At 39.7% G+C, this 23,948-nt stretch overlaps 1 protein-coding gene across 1 annotated transcript in view; it reads right to left on the reverse strand.

Moving 5' to 3' along the window:
- Notch2 (notch receptor 2) overlaps nucleotides 1-23,948 on the reverse strand; it is a 141,923-nt gene that overhangs the window by 98,873 nt on the left and 19,102 nt on the right. Inside the window, exon 2 of the mRNA XM_048351886.1 lies at nucleotides 539-620. Within this exon, the coding sequence (XP_048207843.1) occupies nucleotides 539-620 (82 nt within the window). The remainder of the gene's footprint in view (nucleotides 1-538; nucleotides 621-23,948) is intronic.

A 23,948-nucleotide genomic window follows, 5' to 3' on the forward strand; every position in this document is an offset into this window, starting at 1 on the left:
AAAAAAAACAAACCAACACCATGTTTCTCAGTCCTGTGTCCTGCCCTCATCCAGACTACCACTCCATGATGATACCCACAAACTTGCCCTACCCTGTCCTTTGTGCATGCATATATTTTCCTCCTTCACACTCCCACCTCTGGAATTGAGTTTTTTACACTAGGAAAAAAATGGTCTGTGACTCTACTATTCACTTATACTGGGGAAAATTAAAGTTAGCATCTATTCGGTTTGATTTAAAAACCATAGCTAACATAGCCAACAAGTTAAGGGAGGGAGATTGAAAAGCTATGTCTGAAAGTGAAAAATTTAAGACAGCATACAAAAGGCCAGTGCTGAAAAGCTATTCATAACGATGATGGAAAAATAGTAAAAAGCTCTTGCTAACCCTCCATCTTGACAGCCACATCCTTCCAGCCTCACTACCCACAAAAACTGTGTCAGAAGTTTGAGAACCACTAACACTTCCCAGCAATATTAAAAATAGGAGAGAATCAAATCTTGTTCAGTGTGCCATTGTGAAAAGAGAAAAACTTACTTGCAGTATCCAGTGCCATTGTGGTAGGTAATACAAATTCCTTTATTTACACAGGGCTCCTGGTCATCTCGACACTGAAGTGCTAAAATAAAATTTAAAAAATACATTAGAAATAAGGGGATAGAAACCAAAGTGTGATCCAAATTCATTCATTCCCATACTACATCTGATCTGATCTAGGTTCCCCTTTAAAATTTCAATCAGCTCTTCATCTTTTGGCTTCTAGAGTTATCCTCAGGCTCTCTTCTCACATTAATTGCTTTCATGGACTTGAAAGTTCCTAGTTCTCTGGGCTTCAATATCCCTGGCTGTGACCTTCTCTCCCAATGACAATATCATCCATGCCATGGCACAATCACCTTGGGATTTTGACACTACAAATGACAATATAAGAGTTCGATGAATGTTTTAGGAAGACCTGGATAAATACTGGCTTGCCATATTAAGAAGTTGCAGCCTTTAGGTAAAGTTTTAAAACAGGCCACTTCAGCAAGAAAGCAGAAACATCAACAATATTCATTCCAAAAACTAAAGTTGAAAAACTAATGTGCATTATATTAGGATCCAGAAAAAAAGGGAGAATTTGAATAAATGAAGGAAACATAATGAGAGTCAAGGCTATCAAAAAGACATGGAATAGATCATGAATAGAAACTGTAGAGAAATGGAATAAAAGAAAATAATGAGATGCTATGTGCAGAAAATGTAAAAATTCTTAATTCTCCTGGTCACTCTGAGACAACAAAAAGATGCTTAGTCTCTCCCAAAATCAGACTACTAAGTGGAGGGGAAAAAAAGCTGCACAAATGAAATTTTTCTTTAGTTTCAGCCAGGAGAGGAGAAAGTCTACCCAAAGTCTGCCACATATTTGTTAAATACTTACAGTGGCTTACTTATTTTGCTTCTGGGGTTGAAATTTTCATTATGAAAATGAGTTCCAAAAATTCTGACAGCTGGGCGTCAGTGGCTCACACCTGTAATTCTAGCTACTCAGGAGCCTAAGATCTGAGGATCTTGGTTTGAAGCCAGACAGGGCCAAACACTCCCTGTGAGACTCTTATCTTCTTCAATTAACCCCTCAAAAACCAGAAGTGGCGCTGTGGCTCAAAGTGGTGGAGTGCGAGCCTTGAGTGAAAGAGCTTAGGGACAGAGTCCAGGGCCTGGGTTCAAGCCCCATGACTGAGCCCCCCCCCCCCAAAAAAAAAGAATCCCTAATGACTAGGAGTAAGTTGGGAGGGATGAGTAGAATGTCGAAAGGTGTGACACTGATTAAGATGCATTATATCCATAAACTGCTTTGTTTAATGGCAACGTCTTTGTACAACTAAAGGTGAAATAATAATAATAAGTAAAATAAACTAAAACAAAAAGAAAAAAAATACTCTTAATGACATCTGGAAAGCCAAATCAGAAAGAAAGCTAGTCTGCTAGTTAAAAGTTGAAGTTCATAAGCTCTTTCTTAGAGGCTACTAAAATGTTTTAGAATAGTTCATGTATAAATACTTGAAAGGAAATCCGAGTAGTTCCCATGTAGCTACATCATTCTATTCTTTTTTTTTTTTCTTTTTTTTGGCCAGTCCTGAGGCTTGACTCAGGGCCTGAGCACTGTCCTTGGCTTCTTTTTGCTCAAGACTAGCACTCTACCTCTTGAGCCACAGGGCCACTTCTGGCTTTTTCTGTATATGTGGTGCTGATGAACTGAACCCAGGGCTTCGTGCATGCTCTACCACTAAGCCACATTCCCAGCCCTAGTCACATCATTCTATACATAAACTGTGCAGTATCAGAGGGGCTGGAGGTGGGGCTCAGCGGTAGAGTGCCTAACAAGCGTGAGGCTGAGTTAAAATGCCAGTACCACCAAAAACTAGCAATAGCAGCCAACAAAGAGCACTTCCTAAATTCTGGGTACTGTCTCCTGAGTAGTTTACATACTAGTTCAATCTTCACAACAACCCAAGCAGCAGTTACTGTCATACTTACTGCACAAGTGAGTGAACACTTAGGGTAAGTGATCTGGCTACTGCATTAATGAGCCAGAATCAGACCCACCAGTCTGAATCTAGACTGTGCTCTTAACTACCTGACACCTTTCTTCTTCTGGACAGGGTAGGTGTCATTGCACCCATTTATATAGCAGAAAGTGAAGGCCAGGGAAGTAAGGGACCGCCCTCATGAGGGCATCAGATCTCTAAATGGTGGCAGTACTGAGCCTTGGACCTAGCTTTGTCACTAAGCCCAGCCCATCTATGAAAAAGCAGTCCCCCAGAAGATTCAGGAAAAGGGTCATCTTGTCCACATCCCACTTCCCTGTAAGGCTCAAGTGCTCCCTCTTCCCACACTGATAAGCCCAATGCAACAACTATAATTAAAACAGTTAATGTCAGGTTATTTCCTCCAAACCAAAGCACTTGAACTGATTTTTTCATCCTCTTTAGACATTTTTATTAGTTTCAATGAGAACTTCCTGGCTTTTCTCTATTTGCTTTTTCCCCCCTTAAATAAAAGGGAAAATCTCTCAGTAGGAAAGGAATGTTCTGCAGGCATAGGGATCCTGAAGGGATCAAGACCCAAGTCCTGCTTCCTCTCCCACTACCTAGCTAGACAACTCCAGGCAAGACACAATCTGACAAGGGGCTCAATTCCCTACCTGGAAACCATTCTGAGGGCAGACTAAACTCCTGGGAGTTCCCTGGAACCCAACAGTAACACTTTCCTCAATAAGACAGGCCAATGGCTTGCGTCTGCCTGGAGAAATCTATGTAGGAGGGTGTAAGGACCTAGCCATCCATGACTCAGAAAATCACAGCCCATTCCTATTAAGTGTCCTGGCAAATCATTACAGTGACAGATTCAGAGAAATACAAACAACCCAAAGTCAATATGTGGCAATCAACCCAGCAAATGACTTCACAGTTTAGCCTTAATGAACCAATCCAATTCAGTCACCCAAAAGGAGGTGGGCTTACCAGGCTAATAATTAATGTTTTTTGGCTGATTTGTGAGCTCATGCTACCTTAAACCTTTAACATTTACTAAGCCACAGTTCTCAAACTTGAGTACACATCAGAATCACCTGGAGGGTTTGTTAAAACAGTGCTAGATCTAGCCCCTGGAGTTTCTGCTTGAGTAGGGCTAGAAGGGGCCTGAGAGACTGTATCCCTAACAAGTTCCCAGGTCACACTGACCACACAGGTCTGAGCAGCCACACTCAGAACAAATGCACTAATACCTGACATGAGTGCTCACTTAAAATTCCTATAACCTCTCAATGCACTAGTCGAGGTCTTGGATGAATCTGCCTGCATAAACAAAAGAAAAAATAAAATAAAATTTGAAAAAACAACCCTGAGATACCACCTCACTCCAGTTAGAATGGCCTATACTCTGAACTCAGGTAACAACAAATGCTGGAGGGGGTGCGGGGAAAGAGGAACCCTTCTCCACTGTTGGTGGGAGTGCAAATTAGTACAACCACTTTGGAGAACAGTATGGAGGTTCCTCAAAAAGCTCAACATAGACCTACCCTATGACCCAGCCATACCACTCCTAGGCATCTATCCTGAATAACAGGTCCCAAGATATCAAAAAAGACATATGCACTTCCATGTTTATCGCTGCACAATTCACAATAGCCAAAATATGGAAACAACCCAGATGCTCCTCCACAGACGAAGGGATCCAAACAATATGGTACCTATACACAATGGAATACTACATAGCGATTAGAAACGGAAAAATATTGGTATTCGCAGGGAAATGATCAGAACTTAAACAAATAATGTTGAGCGAGACAAGCCTAGAACACAGAAAACAAAGGGGCATGATCTTCTTAATACATGACTGTTAAGATAGGGGGAGGGGGAGACAGTAGAGACCAGGTCTGCGAAACCAAAAACTTCTTTTCAAATAGTATTTCCCACAGGTTTGGGTCAGCGACCCTACATTATGTAACTAAAACCAAACAACTACTCAACATATAAAGGTCAAAAATAGACCTCTCAGTGGATCACAATAGCTCAAAAACTATGTATATAAGACAAGGATAAGCAAACTATTGTTGACGTTACATTTAAAGTCTTAGGTGAATTTCCTTTGGCGTAGGCCATGTGGCTACTGTATATGTTTTTGGTACACTGTGTAATGTATATATGTCTACCTGATCTAGGGAAGGGAAAGAAAAACAGGGTGTAAGATATCACAAGAAATGTACACACTGCCCTATTATGTAACTGTACCCCTTGTGCACAACACCTTGTCAAAAAATTTTTTAATAAATAAATAAATAAAAATAAAATTTGAGACTCAATTTCACCGCAGGGCTATTGCTAAGTGATACTCTATTTGCCACACACAAAAAAAGCTAAAACTTTTAATAACCCAGCTGAGTATAAGTGACTACACCTGTACACTTGTATTCCTAGCTACTCAGGCAGCTGAGATCTGAGGATCCAGCCTGGGCAGGGAAGTCCACGAGTCTGTTACCTCCATCTAGCCAAAAGCCAGAAGTAGAACTATGGCTCAAGTGGAGCACCAGCTTTAAGTGAAGAAGCTAAGAGACAGCCCTGACCAAATTCAAGCCCTAAACACACACACACACACACACACACACACACACACACGCGCGCGCGCGCGCGCGCATACACACACTCACAGCCTTTGATAACCCAAAAGAATGGCGATATTCAGAAAAATCTTATCTCAAAATTTAATTGTTGGGGCTGGGAATATGTCCTAGTGGTAGAGTGCTTGCCTCATATACATGAAGCCCTGAGTTCAATTCCTCACCACCAGATATACAGAAAAAGCCAGAAGTGGTGCTGTAGCTCAAGTGGTAGAGTACTAGCCTTGAGGAAAAAGAAGCCAGGAACAGTGCTCAGGCCCTGAGTTCAAGCCCCAAGACTAGAAAAAGAAAAAAAAATTAACTGTCTTTTCTTAATAGAGTAAAACACTGAATAATAAAATTGAACACAGTTTCATATTTGTAAAATCAAAGTGAAATACTAAATCAAATCACAAAGGATTAGTGCTTAAACCAAGGCTTTAATAAACACTGAGAAACTAGTTAGAGAGTGACATTTTCCCAAATTTTCTTCTTACACCACACACAGTGAGCACTCAATAAATATTGGCTAAGTAAAATCAATCTTACATACTGTGTCTGTGTATCTGTTTGTGCATGTCTGTCCATCCCCCTAAAAAAACAGCAGAAACAAAGAGAAGTAGTGGATTCCAATCCCATCACTTCATCACTTGGCAACAGGACACAAAATCTGGAAGCTTATTTCCAATTTTCACACGTTTTCGGTGCAGTGTGCTTGGAGACTGGCTTTCTAATACTCAGAACACACTCACAAAGCACCTGCTATAGGCTAGAGCAGGCCCCAAGGTCACAGATGCCACTGTGGCTAACAGTATAGCTTCTGTCTTCACAAACTTCATTTCTCTTAGAGAACAAAATGGATAACAAGTGAATAAGTAAAGAAAGTCACTTCAAACAGTGAAACATTTAGAAACAAACGGCAATGAGATACAAGCAGTCCAGAAGGCTAGGGTGTAGAGATGCTTCAGAGTATGGGAAAGGCCTGCCTGAGAAGAAACTATATGAGCTAAGACCAAAGTGAAGAGGATCATAAAGAGAGGAAAGAGCAGCAGCAGGGAACAAGTGTAAAGTCTGGCCTTAAAGAACGAAACTAGCCACAGGGGTTAGGTCATGAAAGGCCCCGATAAGGGTCACAGCTTCTTCTCTAAGGGGGAGGGTAAACTACTGCACTATTTTAAGTAAACTTAAAAGGGAAAAAATAACACAGTTTAAATCAGAATGTGGTATCAACAAATGGAATATAGTCTTCACAATCACCATCACTAGCCGACCACTAAAAGACATATTTAAGTACTATATACAAAACCAAACAGATCCTAAATCCTAACTACCTAAGAGGCTGAGATCTGAGGACTGTGATTCAAAGCCAGCTGTAGCAGAAATATCCATGAGACTCGTAGCTTCAATTAACCAACAAAAAGCTGGAAGTGGAGGTATGGTTTAAGTGGTGGAGCTCCAGCACTGTGTGAAAAAGCCAAGTAAGAGTACAAGTCTCTGAGTTCAAGCCCTATTATCAGTACAAAAACAAAACAAGAAGAGAGAGCTCACTGCTGTCCTTTTTTAACAACTACAGAATAACAAGATGTGATTCACTAAAGGTATATGAGCAAACTAATATTTCTTGGATGAGCACAGCTCTATAGCAGACATTGCATGAAAACCACACATGATTAAGATTATCTCTACCCATAGTCTTCACAGTTTATGAAGGGAATGTGGGGGTAGGCAAAGAGAGGATGTGACCCACCTAAAAGACTATATGAAAAATGTGAACAAAATAAAACTGCTTTCATTGGAAACCTTTAACTTATCCTATTAACATTACTCTCAGAAACTCTCCAAGAAGCTCAAAGAAACATGCCAGGAACCCTTGTTGTTTCATACTACTGTAGCTCAGGGCACACAAGGCTCCTGTGTTTATTCAAGCTTATCAGCCACTACTCCTTACAAATACTGCAAACAACAAAACAAGCTGTGGTTGATTTTTCCCAGTTCCAGGCTGACAGGAATTTACTCATTTAGGGATAGGCTGGAGGTAACCTTGAAATTTCCTTAAGGCTTTTCCTATGTTTTCCAGACCTTTTCAGTACCATGCCAGCTTCACATCACTGATTTAAAAGCCTCTCTTTGTTTTAGGAATCTCTAACATGAGTAATTAAGTCTGCTACCCCAGACAGTGTAATCTGAGCAGCCTTCAATGTGTTTAGCTTGTTGCACTGACATGTAATCGTTTGAAATTGGCATTACTTGTTTCTTTGTAGGCTCTTCAAATTGCACCCTTGTCTCAAGTGCGTATATCTACTGCTCATTCAAGACATTTTAAGGCCTTGAGTGGCTAAGGTTCCTAAAACATGCAAGGAAGAATTATGTAGGGCTCTTTTTTGCCTCCGACATTTATGCAAATTTCAAGTAGCAGAGTCTGAGAGAGATGAAGACTGGGACTTGGTGGGGGCTGCCGCTGTTGCTTCTGGCACACAGTCGCTGGAGGAGGTATAGTAAAATCAACACGAAGAAATTTTCTAAAATGACTGCTTGCATTATTACCAAAAATAGGAGAATTGAGGGCAGACGGGGGGAGACACCAGGGATTTGGGAGAATTCTCAGAGTACCCTTCCATTTCAAACACCAAAGCTTTCACTATAAATTTTTTATTCTGTTTTTTTTTTTTTTTAATCAAGCCATGAAAAAGAAGCCGGGAAAAAAACCACCCAAACAAACAGAAGTACGGAAGCTTCAAATCCCAAGTGATATTCTTAAATAAAAATAAAGTGGAGAAACATCTGTCTTCCTCTGAAAAAACAATCTTGATTAAAAGGGGGTGGGGGGAGCTGCAATAAGGGAGACATGATTAATACCAGATCCAGAGGTTAGGGCCTAGGCTAGAGGACCCCCAGCCAAAAACGAAAAAGATGCTTTGGTTTAACGAAACAGAATCTGCAAACACCTATTATCAGTTAAACTTATCAATTAACTATGCCATATAGAAATTTACTATGCACTAAGGGTTCCCTTCCCCCCCCTTTTAGTTTTCATTTTTGTGAAGACTAAAGAAAATATTTAAACTTCAACTTATGAGTTAAATTCTATCTGTTCAAAAAGCTAAATTTTAAGTCAGGAACTGGTGGCTGATTCCTGTAATCCTAGTTACTCAGGAGGCTGAGTGAGAGCTGAGAATCTCGGCTCAAAGCCAACCCTGGCATACAAATCTAAGAAACTCTTATCTTCAACTAACCAGCAAAATCCTGAAATGGAGCTGTGGCTCAAATTGTAGAGGACTAACCTTAAGCAAAAAAGCCAGGCACCAAAAAAAAGAAGAAGAAAAAGAAAAGCATCTCAACAGAGAAATATCTACCAAATATGTATATAACTTCAATTATTTTCTGCATAAAAAAACCACAAAAACTAAATATTGTGTGATGTTTTTGGCTTGAACAAGGTCAAAGGTATTATTCCATGTCTCTTGCTCTTGTTTTGGTTTGGTATGAAGTACTAGGATGAAACCAGGACCTCATCTAGGTAGATAAGCACTCCACCACTTGAGCAATGCCCCCAGCTATTCCATTGTCTTAACTGGTCTTAACACCTGTCTATTCAGTTCTACTATCTATACTCTTTTATCAAGACAAATTTTGTAGGTCATCAACTTCCAGTGCTTTTAAGTAAATTCTTTTTTCCTTTTCAAATACTATTTTTAAGTACAACTTCATCTTTTTTAAGTCTTTAATTTTAAAGAGATTCTTTTAAGCATGCTTGCTGCAAAAAAATAAATTTATATAGTATTCTCCCTGCTAACTCCAAAAGAAACAAAGTGTCCTTATAGATTAAACTGTTTAGAATGCTTTTTACATGGAGGAGACAATTTCAAAGGACAACTAGACATAAAACTATGTTTTAAAGGAAATAGCAATGACTATGACTGTTACATGTTATTATATAAAGTCATGTCAATTTCCCAAAATCAAGTAGGGAAAATCCAAACAACTGTTTCAGATTTCCTTGTGGGCATTCATCCCCAGGCTTTTGACAAAACCCTTTAAGGTAGTAGCAGTAAAGGTTATTTGCAAAAACTGGGGTGGGGCGGGGGCAGTGAAATGTCCTCATCCATGGCCCATGCAGGTGGGTAGTAAATTCCATAAATACTATGGGAAGCTTGTCAACTACTCCTATAGCTGACTGTTCTGAAGTAGAGTTTGCAGAAGCCCAAGTCCCATTATTTAAGCTGGGCTCATGGCTGGAATCCTAGTTATTCAGGAGGTTGAGGTCAAAGCTCACAGTTCAAAGTTATCTTGGTGAACAGTCCATGAGATTCTTATCACCAATTAACCACCAAAAAGGTGGAAGTGGAGGTGTGACTCAAGTGGTACAGCACCAGCCTTGAAGATTAAGGTGCAAAGCCAGTCAGTGCAAAATGTGAGATTCTATTTCAGCCAATAAGCAGGTATGGTGAAGTCTGATATCCAAGGTAGGTAAAAGGTGTAAGTAGCAGGATCTCTAGTCCAGGCTAGCCTAGACAAAAATTCAAAAACCTGCCTGAAAAGTAAGTAAAGCAAAAGGGGTCAGGAGAGTCACTCAAGTGGTACAACTCCTGTCTAATAAGCTCAAAGCTCTAAATTAAAAAAAAAAAATTGCTGGGCACCAGTGGCTCAGGCCTATAATCCTAGCTACTCAGGAGACTGATCTGAAAATCAGGGTTCAAAGCCAGCCCAAGCAGAAAAGTCCCTGTGAGACTCTTTATCTCCTTTAATCACTCAAAAGCTGGAAGTGGCACTGTGGCTCAAAGTGGTAGAGCGCTAGCCTTGAGCACAAGAGTTCAAGGGCATGCTCAGGCCCTGAGTTCAAGCCCCATGACCTATTAAAAAAATCAGTAAAGAACTGATCATTTCAGCAATCAATTAGTTCCTCTTAAAAACTTCAGTCCTCCAACTGTACATATGATAGGCCACCATGTTGGAATTCAAGCTTTCCATGACATGTCTTCAACTGTAGGAAGGAACACCAGGTCTGTCCTTTTTCAGCAACACCTGATTTGGAATCTCAAAAGAGTTACATTGCCTATGATAAAGGTTTGCTTAGTTCTAGAGAAACCAAAAGGTATCTTCTGTTCCAGCATCATTAGAGTTCTCTAAAAGATCAAAAGAAACAACTCATACTCTAGCATATTAAATTTAAATTGAGGAGTAAGTCCTATAAAATACATTGTCCAAAAAAAAAACGCATTGTCCTTAAGTATTTCTCCCACCCTTTCATAAATGTGCACTAAATGTCTTGCAGGATTTCAAAATGATGTGCCTGTCCTGTTTTCACTCCTCCCAAGTTGGGTATGAAGAGTTCCAGAAGATTTCAGATTCTGGGTAAAATGAGCCATCAAGCGCCAAACCCAGCAATAAGGCCAGGCACAGGGTCAATGCCCGGAAAATGTTTGCCACGCAAAACTGTTGGAGAAGCAGCGCATAGTTTCCTTTCTCCCTTCCCCAAGACCGATAAACAAGTCCTTTATTTCCCACAAGACAAGAGGAAAACCTGCAAAATGATCATTTATTCTAGCCTTTTAAGGACACAATGACCCAATCACTCTGAAAATTCTCTCTGTAATAAAATATTGCACTTTGGGACAGGGAAGTGACACTTAGGGTGAAGGAGAAGGATTTACAGAAGGGAGTTTTACCAGTTACACCACTCCAGGCCCAGTGGGAATGTCCTTCCCACCACCACCTCATCGCATTACCAGGATTAAGTCCTTGGGAAAACCAGAATTAAAGCAAGGAACCTTCGTTCAAACAGAGAGACAAAGGACTCCGTGAATGTGGTTATGAGTGTGATTAAATAACATTTCTCCTCCTCCCTACTAAAGCACACATTACCTCATGAAAATATTAAAACTAAGGCACTGTAATCATTTTGGCTCTGAGCTGGAATATACATTACCAAAAAAGTCTCAAATGCTAAGTTTTATATATTTTTTAAATCAAGTTAATCAAGTATCTAGTCCCCACACATGCACTGCTACACATACACCTAATATAATCTGGCTTTAGTACTGTTAAGTAAAGCAAATTTATAAGTTTGAACACAGTTGTTTCTGTAGTAACCACCCACTTCCAGAGAAAATTAACTCCAAATCAACAAGCAACCATTTCGATGAGGATGAGAATTTCAGAAATTAGTCGGACATATCTGCAGTCACTCAGCTGCTTAGTATCCTCCCAGTGAAATGAGAGCAGCAGTATCTTTGTACCCAGAGACAGAGTTGTTGCTAACCAGATACTGTGAAGAAAAGCAAGGCCACAGGTTAGCACTCCATAAAATATATTTACGACTAATATCCCAGCAAGGCAGGAATTTTCAGTTGACTGTCTTCTGTGTCCCTCCACCCGAGTCTACGAGCATGGCTCCTATGAACACCATGGCCAAGTAAAACAGAAAACCAGTTCACAATTGTTGACGTGTGATGGTTGCCCTGAGAAGGTGACAATACACAGATCAACTGGCCATGACAATACTATGCCTCCACAGTCTACATGACATTTTCGTACAAACAACAACCCTGTAACAACTCTACAAGGTATGTTACTTAGTATATTAGCACCATTTGTCATAAAAGGAAACTGCAACTCAAAAAAATAAGAGCCTTAAAACTAGAGATGTGGCTCAAGTGGTAGAGTGCCAGCCTTTAGTGAAAAAGCCAGGAGATAGCGCCCAGGGTCTGAGTTCAAGCCGCAGTACTGGCAAAAAAAAAAAAAAGCAGGGGCAGGAAAGAGAAAACATGCCCAAAGTCATACAAATCAAGGGATCTAAGCCAAGACTAGAATACAGTTTTTATCTATTGGTTCTGCTTTCCTTTTCACTCACATCTATAGAGATATAGTAAGAAAAATATGCTATCCACCATAACCTGCAAGCTTCCATAATACATATCTGTGACTACAACAGCCCCAAATAGATAATCACCTAAGTATCAGCCATGCATACCGAAAATATTCATGCCAAAACCAGCTAATAACCACATACTTGTCAAAATCAAACCAGGATGGGACACCCAGGACAAGAGGGGCTGTCAATGTTACATTTTAGAGCCACTCTTGACACACATGCCACAATGACTGACATCCATTCATTAGGGTCACCTTGACTTCCACAATAAACAAAAGCCACTTTGAAAATCTGTCACTTATAGGATTCAGTTTATGGTTGGGTATCATTTCTCAGGAAAGCAAACCATCCTACAAGGTAAAAGAATGGCTAAAATCGTAAAGAGTTCTTTTTGTTTTTGTAACTTGTAACATGGTGGGGGGGAAGAAAAATGAAAAGAATTGTAACTAGATACCATTTGTTCACATAATAAAGCAGCATCACAGAAGTGAGAGGAAAACTTCAGGTTAGAGATAGAAGCAGATCACAGAAGCCTCCTTTATCTTGACAAGATTTTATTCTTAAAAATTGTGACCCTATTAAAAGTAGGGAGTCCATCATTATTTAGCCAAAATATCCATGATTTAATTGTCTAGAAATACATTCCTAAAAAAAACTTCAGTTAAGTTAATGAAAACGGAACCACTAAACAGGAAGAGTGTGGCCTGCTACTCAGAGAAGGCAGGGAATGAAGGCAGGGAATGACTAATGTGGTAAACCAAAAATGTCCTAAGAGATAGAGTATTTTCAGGGGGACAGAGGGGAAAAGAGGAAGGAGGTAACAAATTGTACAAGAAATGTACCCACTGCCTTAAGTATGAAACTGTAACCCCTCTGTACATTACTTTGACAATAAATAAGTAATTATCCAGAAAAAAAAAGAGAGAGAGATAGAGTATTTTCTTTGTCTGGTCTCCTTCTCTCCTATTAAAAGAACCAACCGGACAGAAAAAAGGACAAAACCTACCTTCCCAAAGCAAGAAATAAACTATCCTGACTGATGTTAGATACTAAGTTAAGAAACCTGAGACACTTCACTACCTTTCCACTAGGCCAGAACACCAAGTTCTTGTCTTCCAAGAGATAAATGTTAACAATAAGCTTTAACAGGAGTGAGGTATTACTATCATACAAAATGCCACTTTACTTCATGTGCATACTATTAAGAACTGTAGAAAATGATATGTAAGATCTGTTTTCTATTTTCTTTGAGACATTCTTTAAGGAATATGTGATCAAAGAGCATTCTTGGACTTTGGGTTTATAGATGAATTACACTACAACGGATCCATAATAAATAGAACACTCTGAAAATAAATATACCATCAAAATTTAAGAAATGCCAACAACAGAAATCTAAGGAGCAAAGATTTTTTTTAATAGTCTCAGACCAAAGCTTTTCTAAATGGCCATAATCAAGGAAAGCAACTGACCACTTCTTTTTCTGTGTCAAAGCCACACTTCTGAATCCACAGCTGTCTTTACTCAGCTGGAGGAAAACCACAAGACTCGGAATAACTCAGTGTGCCCCTCCTTATGTTAAAATGATACTGTTGACCAACCTTCTAGCACAAGTGCTTAGCTGAGCTTAGCTTAACTTGTTTCTCCAGTAACAGTAAAAAGTGAGCAACTCTATTACTGAAAAGATTTGCATTCCCACACTCAAAACACATTTGGAAATATTGATATAGGTAGTACACATTCCTCGTGCTTGTCTGATTATACCTGGTAGCCAGCATCTCACTCCTCTTTATCATTTGCACTCTGGAGTCTCATTGCAAATGATGACTCGTGTTGTTCTTTTCATTTATTTACAAAAATAGAAGTTGTTCTAAGAAAGAACAAATAACCTTTCACTGAATTTGCTGAATGTGACTTTGAGTGAGCACAATCCTGAGCTTCCAAATTCTGAGCTGAAGTGAACCATAATGCCAGCCACTGGTGGCTCACACCTATAATCCTAATCTCAAGAGGCTAAGATCTGAGGAGCTCCGTTCAAAGCCAGCCCAGGGAAGGAAAGTACATGAAACTCTTACCTGCAATTAATCAGCAAAAAGCTGGAAGTGGAGGAGTGGCTCAAGCAGTAGAGCACCAGCCTTGAGTGAAAAAGCTAAGGGCTAGCACTCAGGCTTTGAGTTCAAACCCCAGTACCGGCACACACACACACACACACACACACACACACACACACACACACACACACACTCAGTAAACATTTACCAAAACTCAGTCACCATAATGTTGGGACTGAAAGGCTTAATGACATCAGGCAAGCACTTCACTTGCACCAACCTAAGCCACGAAGGAAGGGGAAGGTGGCCAATTCTCCCTTATTCAAAATCAAAAACAGTATTCTTTCTCAAGCAGAGATTCAAGTTAATTTACATCTATATTCTGTCCTTATCTTTTCTACTCCAGTAACACAGCATTAATATTTTTAAATCAAAGAAATATTACAAACACTGAGAGGAAAAATAATTTATTTAATGAAAGAACCAGCATATTAAACTTGTCAGTGCACATTCTGGATCAATGGTCTAGAAAGTGAGGGAGAGGTGGTACATATGTTTCTGTGTGTCTATATCTGTATGCGTATATGGGCATATGTATGTGTCCCAGAGGTAGGAAGACCATCTACATGTGTACTAAAAGAAATTTCAGAATGTGTAAATATTTTTACTCCAAAACCTAGCTTTGCTTCAGTACCATTCCTGGCCTTCTACCAAGCTATCAAACCAGGGGCTAATCACTTCACTCTTCCAGGCTTCTTAGGTTCTATCTCCAATCATATGACTCACAGCTTGTTTGCTTCTTGTCATTTTTCCCCCATCCTTACTTATTTCAAGCTCCAACACATACTGCTTTTCTCCCCCAAAATACACCAGTCACTCCCCCTGACCAAGCACAATCCCCGGCCTCCCTCCCTGATAAGGCCTTGGCTTTCCATTCTCTTAGCATCCATGGTCTGTTGTATGATGCTAAAGGATACTTACTGAAGGGTTTGTAATTGTGCCACATTTCCAGTGTTCTCATTACTTCTGGACATATTATGAGCATTTTTCTTTCTTTCTTTTTTTAATGCCAGTATTGGGGTTTGAACTCAGGTCCCTTGGCTTTTTTGCTCAAGGCTGGCATTCTACCACTTAAGCCACAGGTCCACTTCTGGCTTTATGGTGGTTAATTGAAGGTAAGAGTCTTATGGACTTTCCTTCCTGGGCTAACTTTGAACTATGATCTTCAGATCTCAGCCACCCAAGTAGGTAGGATTACAGGTAGGAGCCACCAGTGCCTTTCCTGTGAGCTCTTCTGTATAAAGAGCCTGAGCCTGGGGAAGCATTCTTCATGGAAATCAACACAACACATATCATTATTTGATCTAGTTAACCAGATTATCCAAGTCAGCAACTTCCAAACTTGAGAAAAGTAACAAGAACCAACTTATCTAATAAACATGCATGAAAACAACAAAAAGAAATATGAGGCTGAGACATCTCTAGGTAAGCCAGGCTGTAATGAAAATAGCTAGGCAGATGCAAAATGAGGAACTGGGGTGGCAGATAAATACCTCTGTTCATCTCCCAGCCAGGGCCACTCCACCCAGTCAGAAAGCACATGAGTTACAATAAGAAATGCACATGCATGCTGCAGCATGGGTAACATGGTCATCTTCATTCTATCAGGTACACCATAACTCCCTGGAGAAACATTCTACCTTTATCTGCAAACATTCGGGGCGCGGGGGGGGGGGGGGGGGGGGCGGTCCTTGGCAGAATTTTCACCTATCCAGAGCAGGCTGAGGTTCAGCTTCCCTTTTCAGGTTCTGTCAACATCCCTAAAGGGTTTACAGCATAGTTCCCTGTCACATGAAAGATAAGATTCAATTCCCAGACATGACAGTATACTTCTTTGTGTGTGTGTACCAGTACTGGGGCTTGAACTCATGGCCTAGGTTCTGTCCCTTAGCTTTTCCCCTCAAAGCTAGCCTTCTACCACTTGAACAACACATCCACTTCTGGTTTTCTACTGGATAATTAGAAATCAAAGTCTCACAGACTTTTCCTGCCATAGCCTCAGATCTCAGCTTCCTAGGTTCGAAGCCAACTCAGGCAACAAAATCCATGAGACTCTTATCTCCAAGTAACTACCAAAAAGCCAGACATTGTGTTGTGACAAGTGGTAGAGCACTAGTCTTGACCACAAAAGGTCAGGGCCAGCACCCAGGCCCTGAGTTCAAGCCCACGGACTGGTACATGCATGTGTGCACACATATATATATACATACACATACACCACAAACCATAGCAATAGCCAGTAACATCGTTATTACTAAGGCAAGTATTCCAAGAGAAAATGAAGTAATAGAAGGGGACTAAAAGAACACGTTTACCTGAAAGGCTCAATGACCAGTAGGACTAGCCAGGTACCAAAGGCTCACCGGAGGCTGAGATCTGAGGATCATAATTCAAAACCAGCTCAAGCAGAAAAGTCTATGACCTCAATTAGCCACCAAAAAACCCACAAGTGAAGCTGTAGCTCAAGTGGGAGAGCTCCAGTCTTGAACAAAAAGCAAAGGGACAGCACCCAGACCCTGAGTTCAAGCCCCTGTACTGGAACAAATAATAACAGTAATAATAGGGCTGGAAATATGGCCTAGTGGCAAAAGTGCTTGCCTGGTATACATGAAGCACCACATATATAGAAAACGGCCAGAAGTGGCACTGTGGCTCAAGTGGCAGAGTGCTAGCCTGGATCAAAAAGAAGCCAGGGACAGTGCTCAGGCCCTCACTCCAAATTCCAGGAGGCAAAAAATAATAACAATAATAGTAATAATAATAAAATAACCAGTAGGACTGATAATAAGATTAATATTTGCATATACTTACTGAAGTCCCACAAAGGGTTTTTTGTTTTGTTTCTAATGCTTTCTTCTACATATTCTAACTCTAACAGTGCCCATCACTCATTGGGCACTTACATATTGAATACGTGGAGTACTCTGGAAGCTCACCGATGCTTTGAGAAAACTATGAAGAAACACTAGGTAACTACTCTAACATTCTGCCCAGGGGCACACTCCTAGAAGGAATGTACAATCTACTCATTAAATGAATTTTCTAAGGGCACTCCTTGAACTTGCACTATCCAACACCAGGACTTCCAGAATGCAGGCCATCAAGCTTCTTCAACTCAACAGGAGTTCTCAAGTTTAGCAAGATGCTGACTCAAAAGTCAAGCTGAGCATGGTATATACCTGTAATCTCAGCTAAGTGGGAGGCAGAGCTAGGAGGATCCCAGTCTGAGGCTAATCCCTAGGAAAAGGCTAGACCCTATGTAAAAAACAAACTAATGCAAAAAGGATTAGGATTTTGGTAGAACACCTGCCTACCAAATGTGAGGCCCTCAATTCCAACCCTACAACTGCAAAAACAAACACAAAGGGGGGAAAAAAGTAGGTAGCCAAATGTAAAAACTTCAAAGTTAAAGTTGGCAACATTTTGCTCAATGAAAGAACACATCTGCATCACTAAATTGGGCCTATTTTTTACAGTCTGTCATGGAAAATTAATTTCTATAAAACTGGTCATTTCTATAAAACTCCAATTTTCCAATAGACATCTTAGTCAAAAGCCCTGTAGTATCATCAGAAGCAGCTAAATTTATAGAAAATACAATGTTTTTTTAGCAAGAAGCAGGAAAATATATGTTATTTCCACTTTGGAAAGAAATTCTAACATACTTTTTGTGGAACAAGGATATCTTCTAAAAACAATATTCCATTATATCTGCCAATAAAGTGGTGATGGATTATACACACAGGTATAGACAGAAAGCCTGGCTTTGATTCTAACTCACCCTTGTACTTGTAGAGCAACAATGTAAGATCTCATGAGATCTGTGCTTCAACCTCTACAAATAAGCACCTGGCCCTGTAAATGCTTTACACAGTATTATGTTATCTTCTCAGCATGCAAATTACCCCTATGAGTTGACTCTCCTCTCCCTCCCACTGGGTAACCTAAATGAATTAATTAAAAAGTACCCACAAGTGGCTTAAGAGCAGCGTGGGGAAAGTATAAACAGAAGACACTGATGCTTTCATACTACATCATACAAGTGAAGAGTCCCAAATGACAAGAAAATTAGAAGAAAAGAAAAAAGCACACAGTTCACTGGCCCTTCCTTGTTTGGGCAAAAATTGGGCTGGAAAGACATGGTATTTATAAGAAGAAAACTGTTAGGTGCTAGTGACTCACTCCTGCAATTATAACTACTCAGAAGGTTGAGATCTGAAGATCATAATGTGAAGGCAGCCTTGGCAGAAAAGTCTATGAGACTCTTATCTCCAATAAACCACTAAAAAACCAGAAATGGAGGTGTGGCTCAAATGGTAGAGCACCAGCATTGAGGAAAGGAAGCCTAGCAAGAGTGGGAGGCTCTGGGTTCAAGCCCCACTACTGGTATACAAGCATAAAAACATACACATAGACACAAAAAGAGAGAAAAGACAATTAATGAAAAACACAAAGTAGAATGAATTCTTTCAAAACTTCACAAAAGGGTATGTTTAAAGAGAATCATGGGAACAAGGAGATTAGGGAAGCACTATGTTTGTGTCAGGTCTGACGTGGCCTTTGATAGGGGTGCATTATCTTTTCATGTGGCCCCAAAGAAATAGCTGAGCCATTATTGTTGTTGATAATGACGAGCAGATGTGGATGGGATGAGCACACATCCACAGTTCTCAGACTCCAGTGTTATGTAATTGGGTGTGTCATTCTATGTCACTCCACAGATGGTTATTAAGCTAGTTACAACTTCCTTAAATCTCTTCAGACCTGTGCAGCACTCTGGACAGTGATTCTCTGCCAACTGAGAATAGGTCCTATCATAAAATTTTAAAAAAAGATTTTGAAAGAAAACTGTTCCAAAGTCCATTGTTTTTAATCTCTGTGACTTTCTGTTTAGTTGTTTAGTTTTTAATTCAGATACCCAAACTTTCTAATTAAAAATTTTAAACTTACACCTAACCCATAAATATTATTTTACTGCCAAGACTGTAACAACTCTATTAATATCAACTTGTCTCTAATAAAATTATCTAATTTATTCCCCCCTCCCCCACTTATTTTTAAACAGAGTCTCCTATATATCCCAGGCTGGTCTCCAAATTTGTACTTCTCCTACCTTAGCTTCCTGACTGCTGGGATTACAGGCATATACCACCATGCCTGGATATTCCCAATTTTCTATGGGGAAAAATGTATTTTGAGTACTCAGGAGCAGCTCTGTGGTCATAGTTCTCCTAGGCATGAAAGAAAATGGGGAATTTCAGCTCTTACCATACACCACTGCCAAATTCCCTAGTGAGAGAGAAACAGAGCCCAATGTTGCTAGAAAGACTTCTGTGTTGGCTACACAGCAAGACCAAATGTCCAAATGGACTGTTGTGGGAATCACAACAGTCACAAAATTGTTATTGTAGGCATCAAGGCTTCAAACTAATTCCTCATACAGAAGATAACTGAAAGAACATTTGCTAAGCTCCCCTGAACAAAAGGCACAACCCATGAAGTACATGGTGAGGAAAGGCAAGCTCAAGCTTAGTTACATGTAGCAATGGCTGGAAAGCAGGTGAGGATTCTGATTTATAGAAGTCATTAGCCTTGAAGTTAGCTGCTAACCTGAAATGCAACAGCAGTTCGCTGATTTCTCTTTTTTTACCCCTAAATCTTTGTCAGGGTTAAAACTTAAGCCATTATACATTTTCTTCCCTGAAATGTATCAGTTACAGTTCCCACAAAGCCTGGATACACATTTCCTTGTGGGTGCAGGAGCACAACTACCATAACAAAACATTTTCTATTTCCTCATTTTGATTAAAAGAAGAAACTGCATGTGCACTTGCATTAAGTGACAATGAAGGATAGACACACCCATCCACACAAGCCAAGTGTACTGTTCGAAGTTTTAAGTATTTAAGAGAAAAATGCTGAATGGCTTTGGGGTGACTTAAAATTACATGAAGGGGTGGCCCCTGCTATAAGTTCTAGAGAAAGCAGGAAACTTTTAAGAAGCAGTCAGGCACCAATAGTTCACATCTGTAATCCCAGCTACTCAGGAGGCTGAAATCTGAGGATCACAGTGTAAAGCCAGCCCAGGAATGAAAGTCTCTAAGACTCTTATCTCCAATTAACCACGAAAAAGTCAAGAAGAGCTGTAGGTAGAGCACCAGCCTGAGAGAAAAAAACTAAGGGACAGTGCCTAGGCCCTGAGTTTAAGCTCCAGTACTAGCATGCACACATGCACATGCACACACACAAGGAAAGAAAGAAAAAAGGAAGAATGGCTGAGGGACAATATCACAAACTAGCTATTAGAGAATACAAAATGAATGGACATGAGCATGTCACTACCACTGGTCAGACATATGAAAGTTATGATTGGTCAAAGTATGTGGCTTAATGGTAGAGTTCTTGCCTAGCATGCATGAAGTCCTGGGTTCAGTTCCTCAGTACCACATAAACAGAAAAGGCCAGAAGTGGCGCTATAGCTCAATGGTAAAGTGCTAGCTAGCCTTTAGCAAAAGGAGCTCAGGAACAATCCCTAGGCCAAGTTCAAGCCCCATGACTGGGGGGCAAAAAAAAAAAGGCTAAGTCATCCACATTCTCCTACATGGTTTACTTTGAATCAACATCTCGATCAGGTAACAGGGACAACAGGTTAACAATGTAACTACAGAATAACTTTATAAAAAGTTAACTGACTCCAGGCATGGATACCACTATAATCTTAGCTCCTTTGGAAAGCTGATATCCAAAGGAATGAGGTTCAAAGCCAGCCCTGGCAAAAAGTTTGCCAAACCTTATCTCAACCAATAAAAGGTTGGGTGTGGTGGCACATGCTTGTCATCCTGGCTACACAGATTATGTAAATATGAGAATAATGGTGTAGGCCCTCCCAACAAAAAGATTCTATTCAAAATTAGCATAAGTATAAAGGGCTAGGAGCATTGGTAGAGCACTTGCCTAGCAAGTGCAAGACCCTGAGTTCAAACCATAGTACCACCAACAAGAAAGCTAACTGGCCTATCTGGGGAAAGAATCCTTAATTCTGCTTCACACTGTCAGACTCTAATCAAAAGAGCTAAACAAACAGCAGAGAATCTCTCAATACCACAGAGAACAGATTTGGGGGTATTATGGTGGAGCCAGTGTATATAATTAAACAAGACCTACCCTATACCTAAGAGCCAAGATTACAGGCCTAGCTTTGCCAAATAGTAAGCAGGCAATCTAGAAGAATTCCTTTAAGCTATTTGAGTATTATTATTCTCAACTATAAAAATAAAATAACTTGCCAGGTACCAGTAGCTCATACCTGCCATCCTAGCTACTCAGAACACTGAGATTTGAGGATTGAGGTTCAAAGCCAGTTTAGGCAGGAAAGTTCATGAAACTTGTAGTTCCAATTAACAATCAGGAAAAAAAATGTTTTAAAAAGGTTAGAAGTAGGGCTATGGCTCAAGTGGCAGAGTGCTAGCCTTGAGCAAAATAACTCAGGAACAGCAGCCAAGCCCTGAGTTCAAGCCCCAAGATTGGCACAAAATTAATTAATTTAATTAAGTAATTAACCTTCCCCCTTTAGCAGTCAATTTGAGATTCAAACAAAATCAAGTCTCTAATCATGATTATAAACTGGAAGGCATTAACATAAATTATTTTATAAATGTCCTAGTCCAAAATTCTATGAACATCCTCACCATCCAGTATCCAGATGATAAACAAGTGCATGCTTCAAATTAGATCACATAAACTATAAGACCTGTTTCTCAGCTCATGCAGAAATTGAATGTATATTAAGCTAGTGTAACTAACATCAGCAATCTTAAAAAAAAATTTTTTTTCACTGTTCTCAGCTATGCTCAGCTATACTCAGGAATTATAAGCAAGGGCAATAATCTCCTCAACACCACCCCTACTTGCCCTTCTCTGGCTCAAAAATCCAACATAGGCCATTTCACATGCCTAATTAAATAAGCTCTCTCAATGCTAAAAACCAAATGCTTCCATCATTTCAAATCTGATTTCCATGAACACTATGGGGTGAAGGATGGAAGTAATAACAATACAATAAGTAAGTGTTCTTCAGCTTTTATTTGTAATTTTTCTATAAATCAACTCTTTATGAGACTAAAGGTGTACAAACTATGAACAGACAAGAAAAGCTAGAAAAACTTTTAAGTCACACCAAGTTAATCAATGAACTTTAAATTACTAGACAACGGTGCTTGTAATCTGTTCCTTAGGTAATCCATAATCTTGCCTTGGCAACGGAGCACAGCTTAAAGGCAGTCACTGAAACAACCAAAACAAAGAGGCCCAAAGACAAGCATTCCCAGACTAGTTCTTCCAAAGGGGAGTGACTATCAGATTAATGAAGTTTAATGTCTGAAGCCCTCACACCTGTATACCTATTTTGTGCCTACAATCATGCAAGCACAATTAAATATACTATTTCTAGCCTTTGCAAACAATCTTATCACTTAGACATTACTATTGTCCCATTACATAAATGAGTTGAACTGAGACCTAGAGATGTTTGGTGGCTTGTCCAATACTCTCTGCTGCAAGAATCAGAGCCAAATTTATCTGGATCCAAAACTCACTAGCAAGGCCAAAGCAAAAGTCAAAATGTAGACAGGCACTGGTGGCTCACTCCTGTAACCCTAGCTAATCAGGAGACTGAGATCTGAAGAACATGTTTCAAAGCCAGATCAAGCAGCAAAGTCTGAGACTCTTATCTCCAATTTACCAGCAAAAACTCAGAAGTAGAGGGGTGACTCAAGTTGTAGAGTATCAGAGTATCAAAGTATCGAGAGGAAGAAGAAAAAAAAAAAAAAAAAACAGCTAAGGGACAGCACCAAACCCTGAGGTTCAAACCCTAGTATTGACATTAAAAAAAAGTAAAAATATAGTAGGGAAGGAAATCTAAAAGGCATTCTGAAAGATGAGTAAAATTAAATATCAACACTCATTTGTCTTTTATTATCTTTACTGTTCCTGTCATTCTCTCCTTTACCATTCAACTAGACACCAGAGAGAAAGACAGGCATGTCTAGAAGGACCCACACATCTGAGTGTACAGGGAAAAGACTGTATTAAGGACTGTATTTCAAAGCAGAAGAGACCATCTAGGACTATCTATTGTTGTCAAGTATAGTTACCTTACATATTAGTAAAGATGTCCACCAGTTTTCAGTAACAAAGAAGACAGCGATGAGGAAAAAGTTCATGGAAAAAAAGGAATGAGCAAAAGTGCCCTTTTTGTTCTGTAATGATATGTGTAGAAACGCTGCCCATAGTTAATTCTAGGAGAAGTTGGTGTTGGGTAGTTTTGGTCATTGGCTCTGTACATTGCTCAGAAGCTGAAGCATTCCAATCATTTTACAGGGTCTCTCAATGTCCTTTGCAGAATAGTACGATAAGAATACAACTGCATAGTCCACAGAAAGCTATTTGAAACTAAAAAGACTGCCATAAACTATTTCTGCACATAAATAAAACTTTGGACTGCCACTTTTCAATCTTTCTCAAATTTTTCTTAATAAAGCTACACACAAACACACACACACACACACACACACAAAGCTACACAACCATTCTTGGTCTTAATCTGCTGAAAAATTTCTTTTGGGGTCATGAAGTAACAGGACAACTGTCTTTGGATTGCAACAATGCTAAGTCTATTCTACCTAGCTTTACAAAATTTAGAAGGAACTAGACTTTTCAAAATGGAAGTTTAAAAGTTAAATTCCCAAGAGGTGTTCATTCAAAGTTAAAACACTGCTTAGAAGAATGAAAATGAGTCCATTTTAGTACACAAAATATTAAAATCCCAAA

The sequence above is a fragment of the Perognathus longimembris genome, chromosome 7, assembly GCF_023159225.1.
Source record: "Perognathus longimembris pacificus isolate PPM17 chromosome 7, ASM2315922v1, whole genome shotgun sequence".
In the NCBI taxonomy this organism is placed as follows: Eukaryota; Metazoa; Chordata; class Mammalia; order Rodentia; family Heteromyidae; genus Perognathus; species Perognathus longimembris.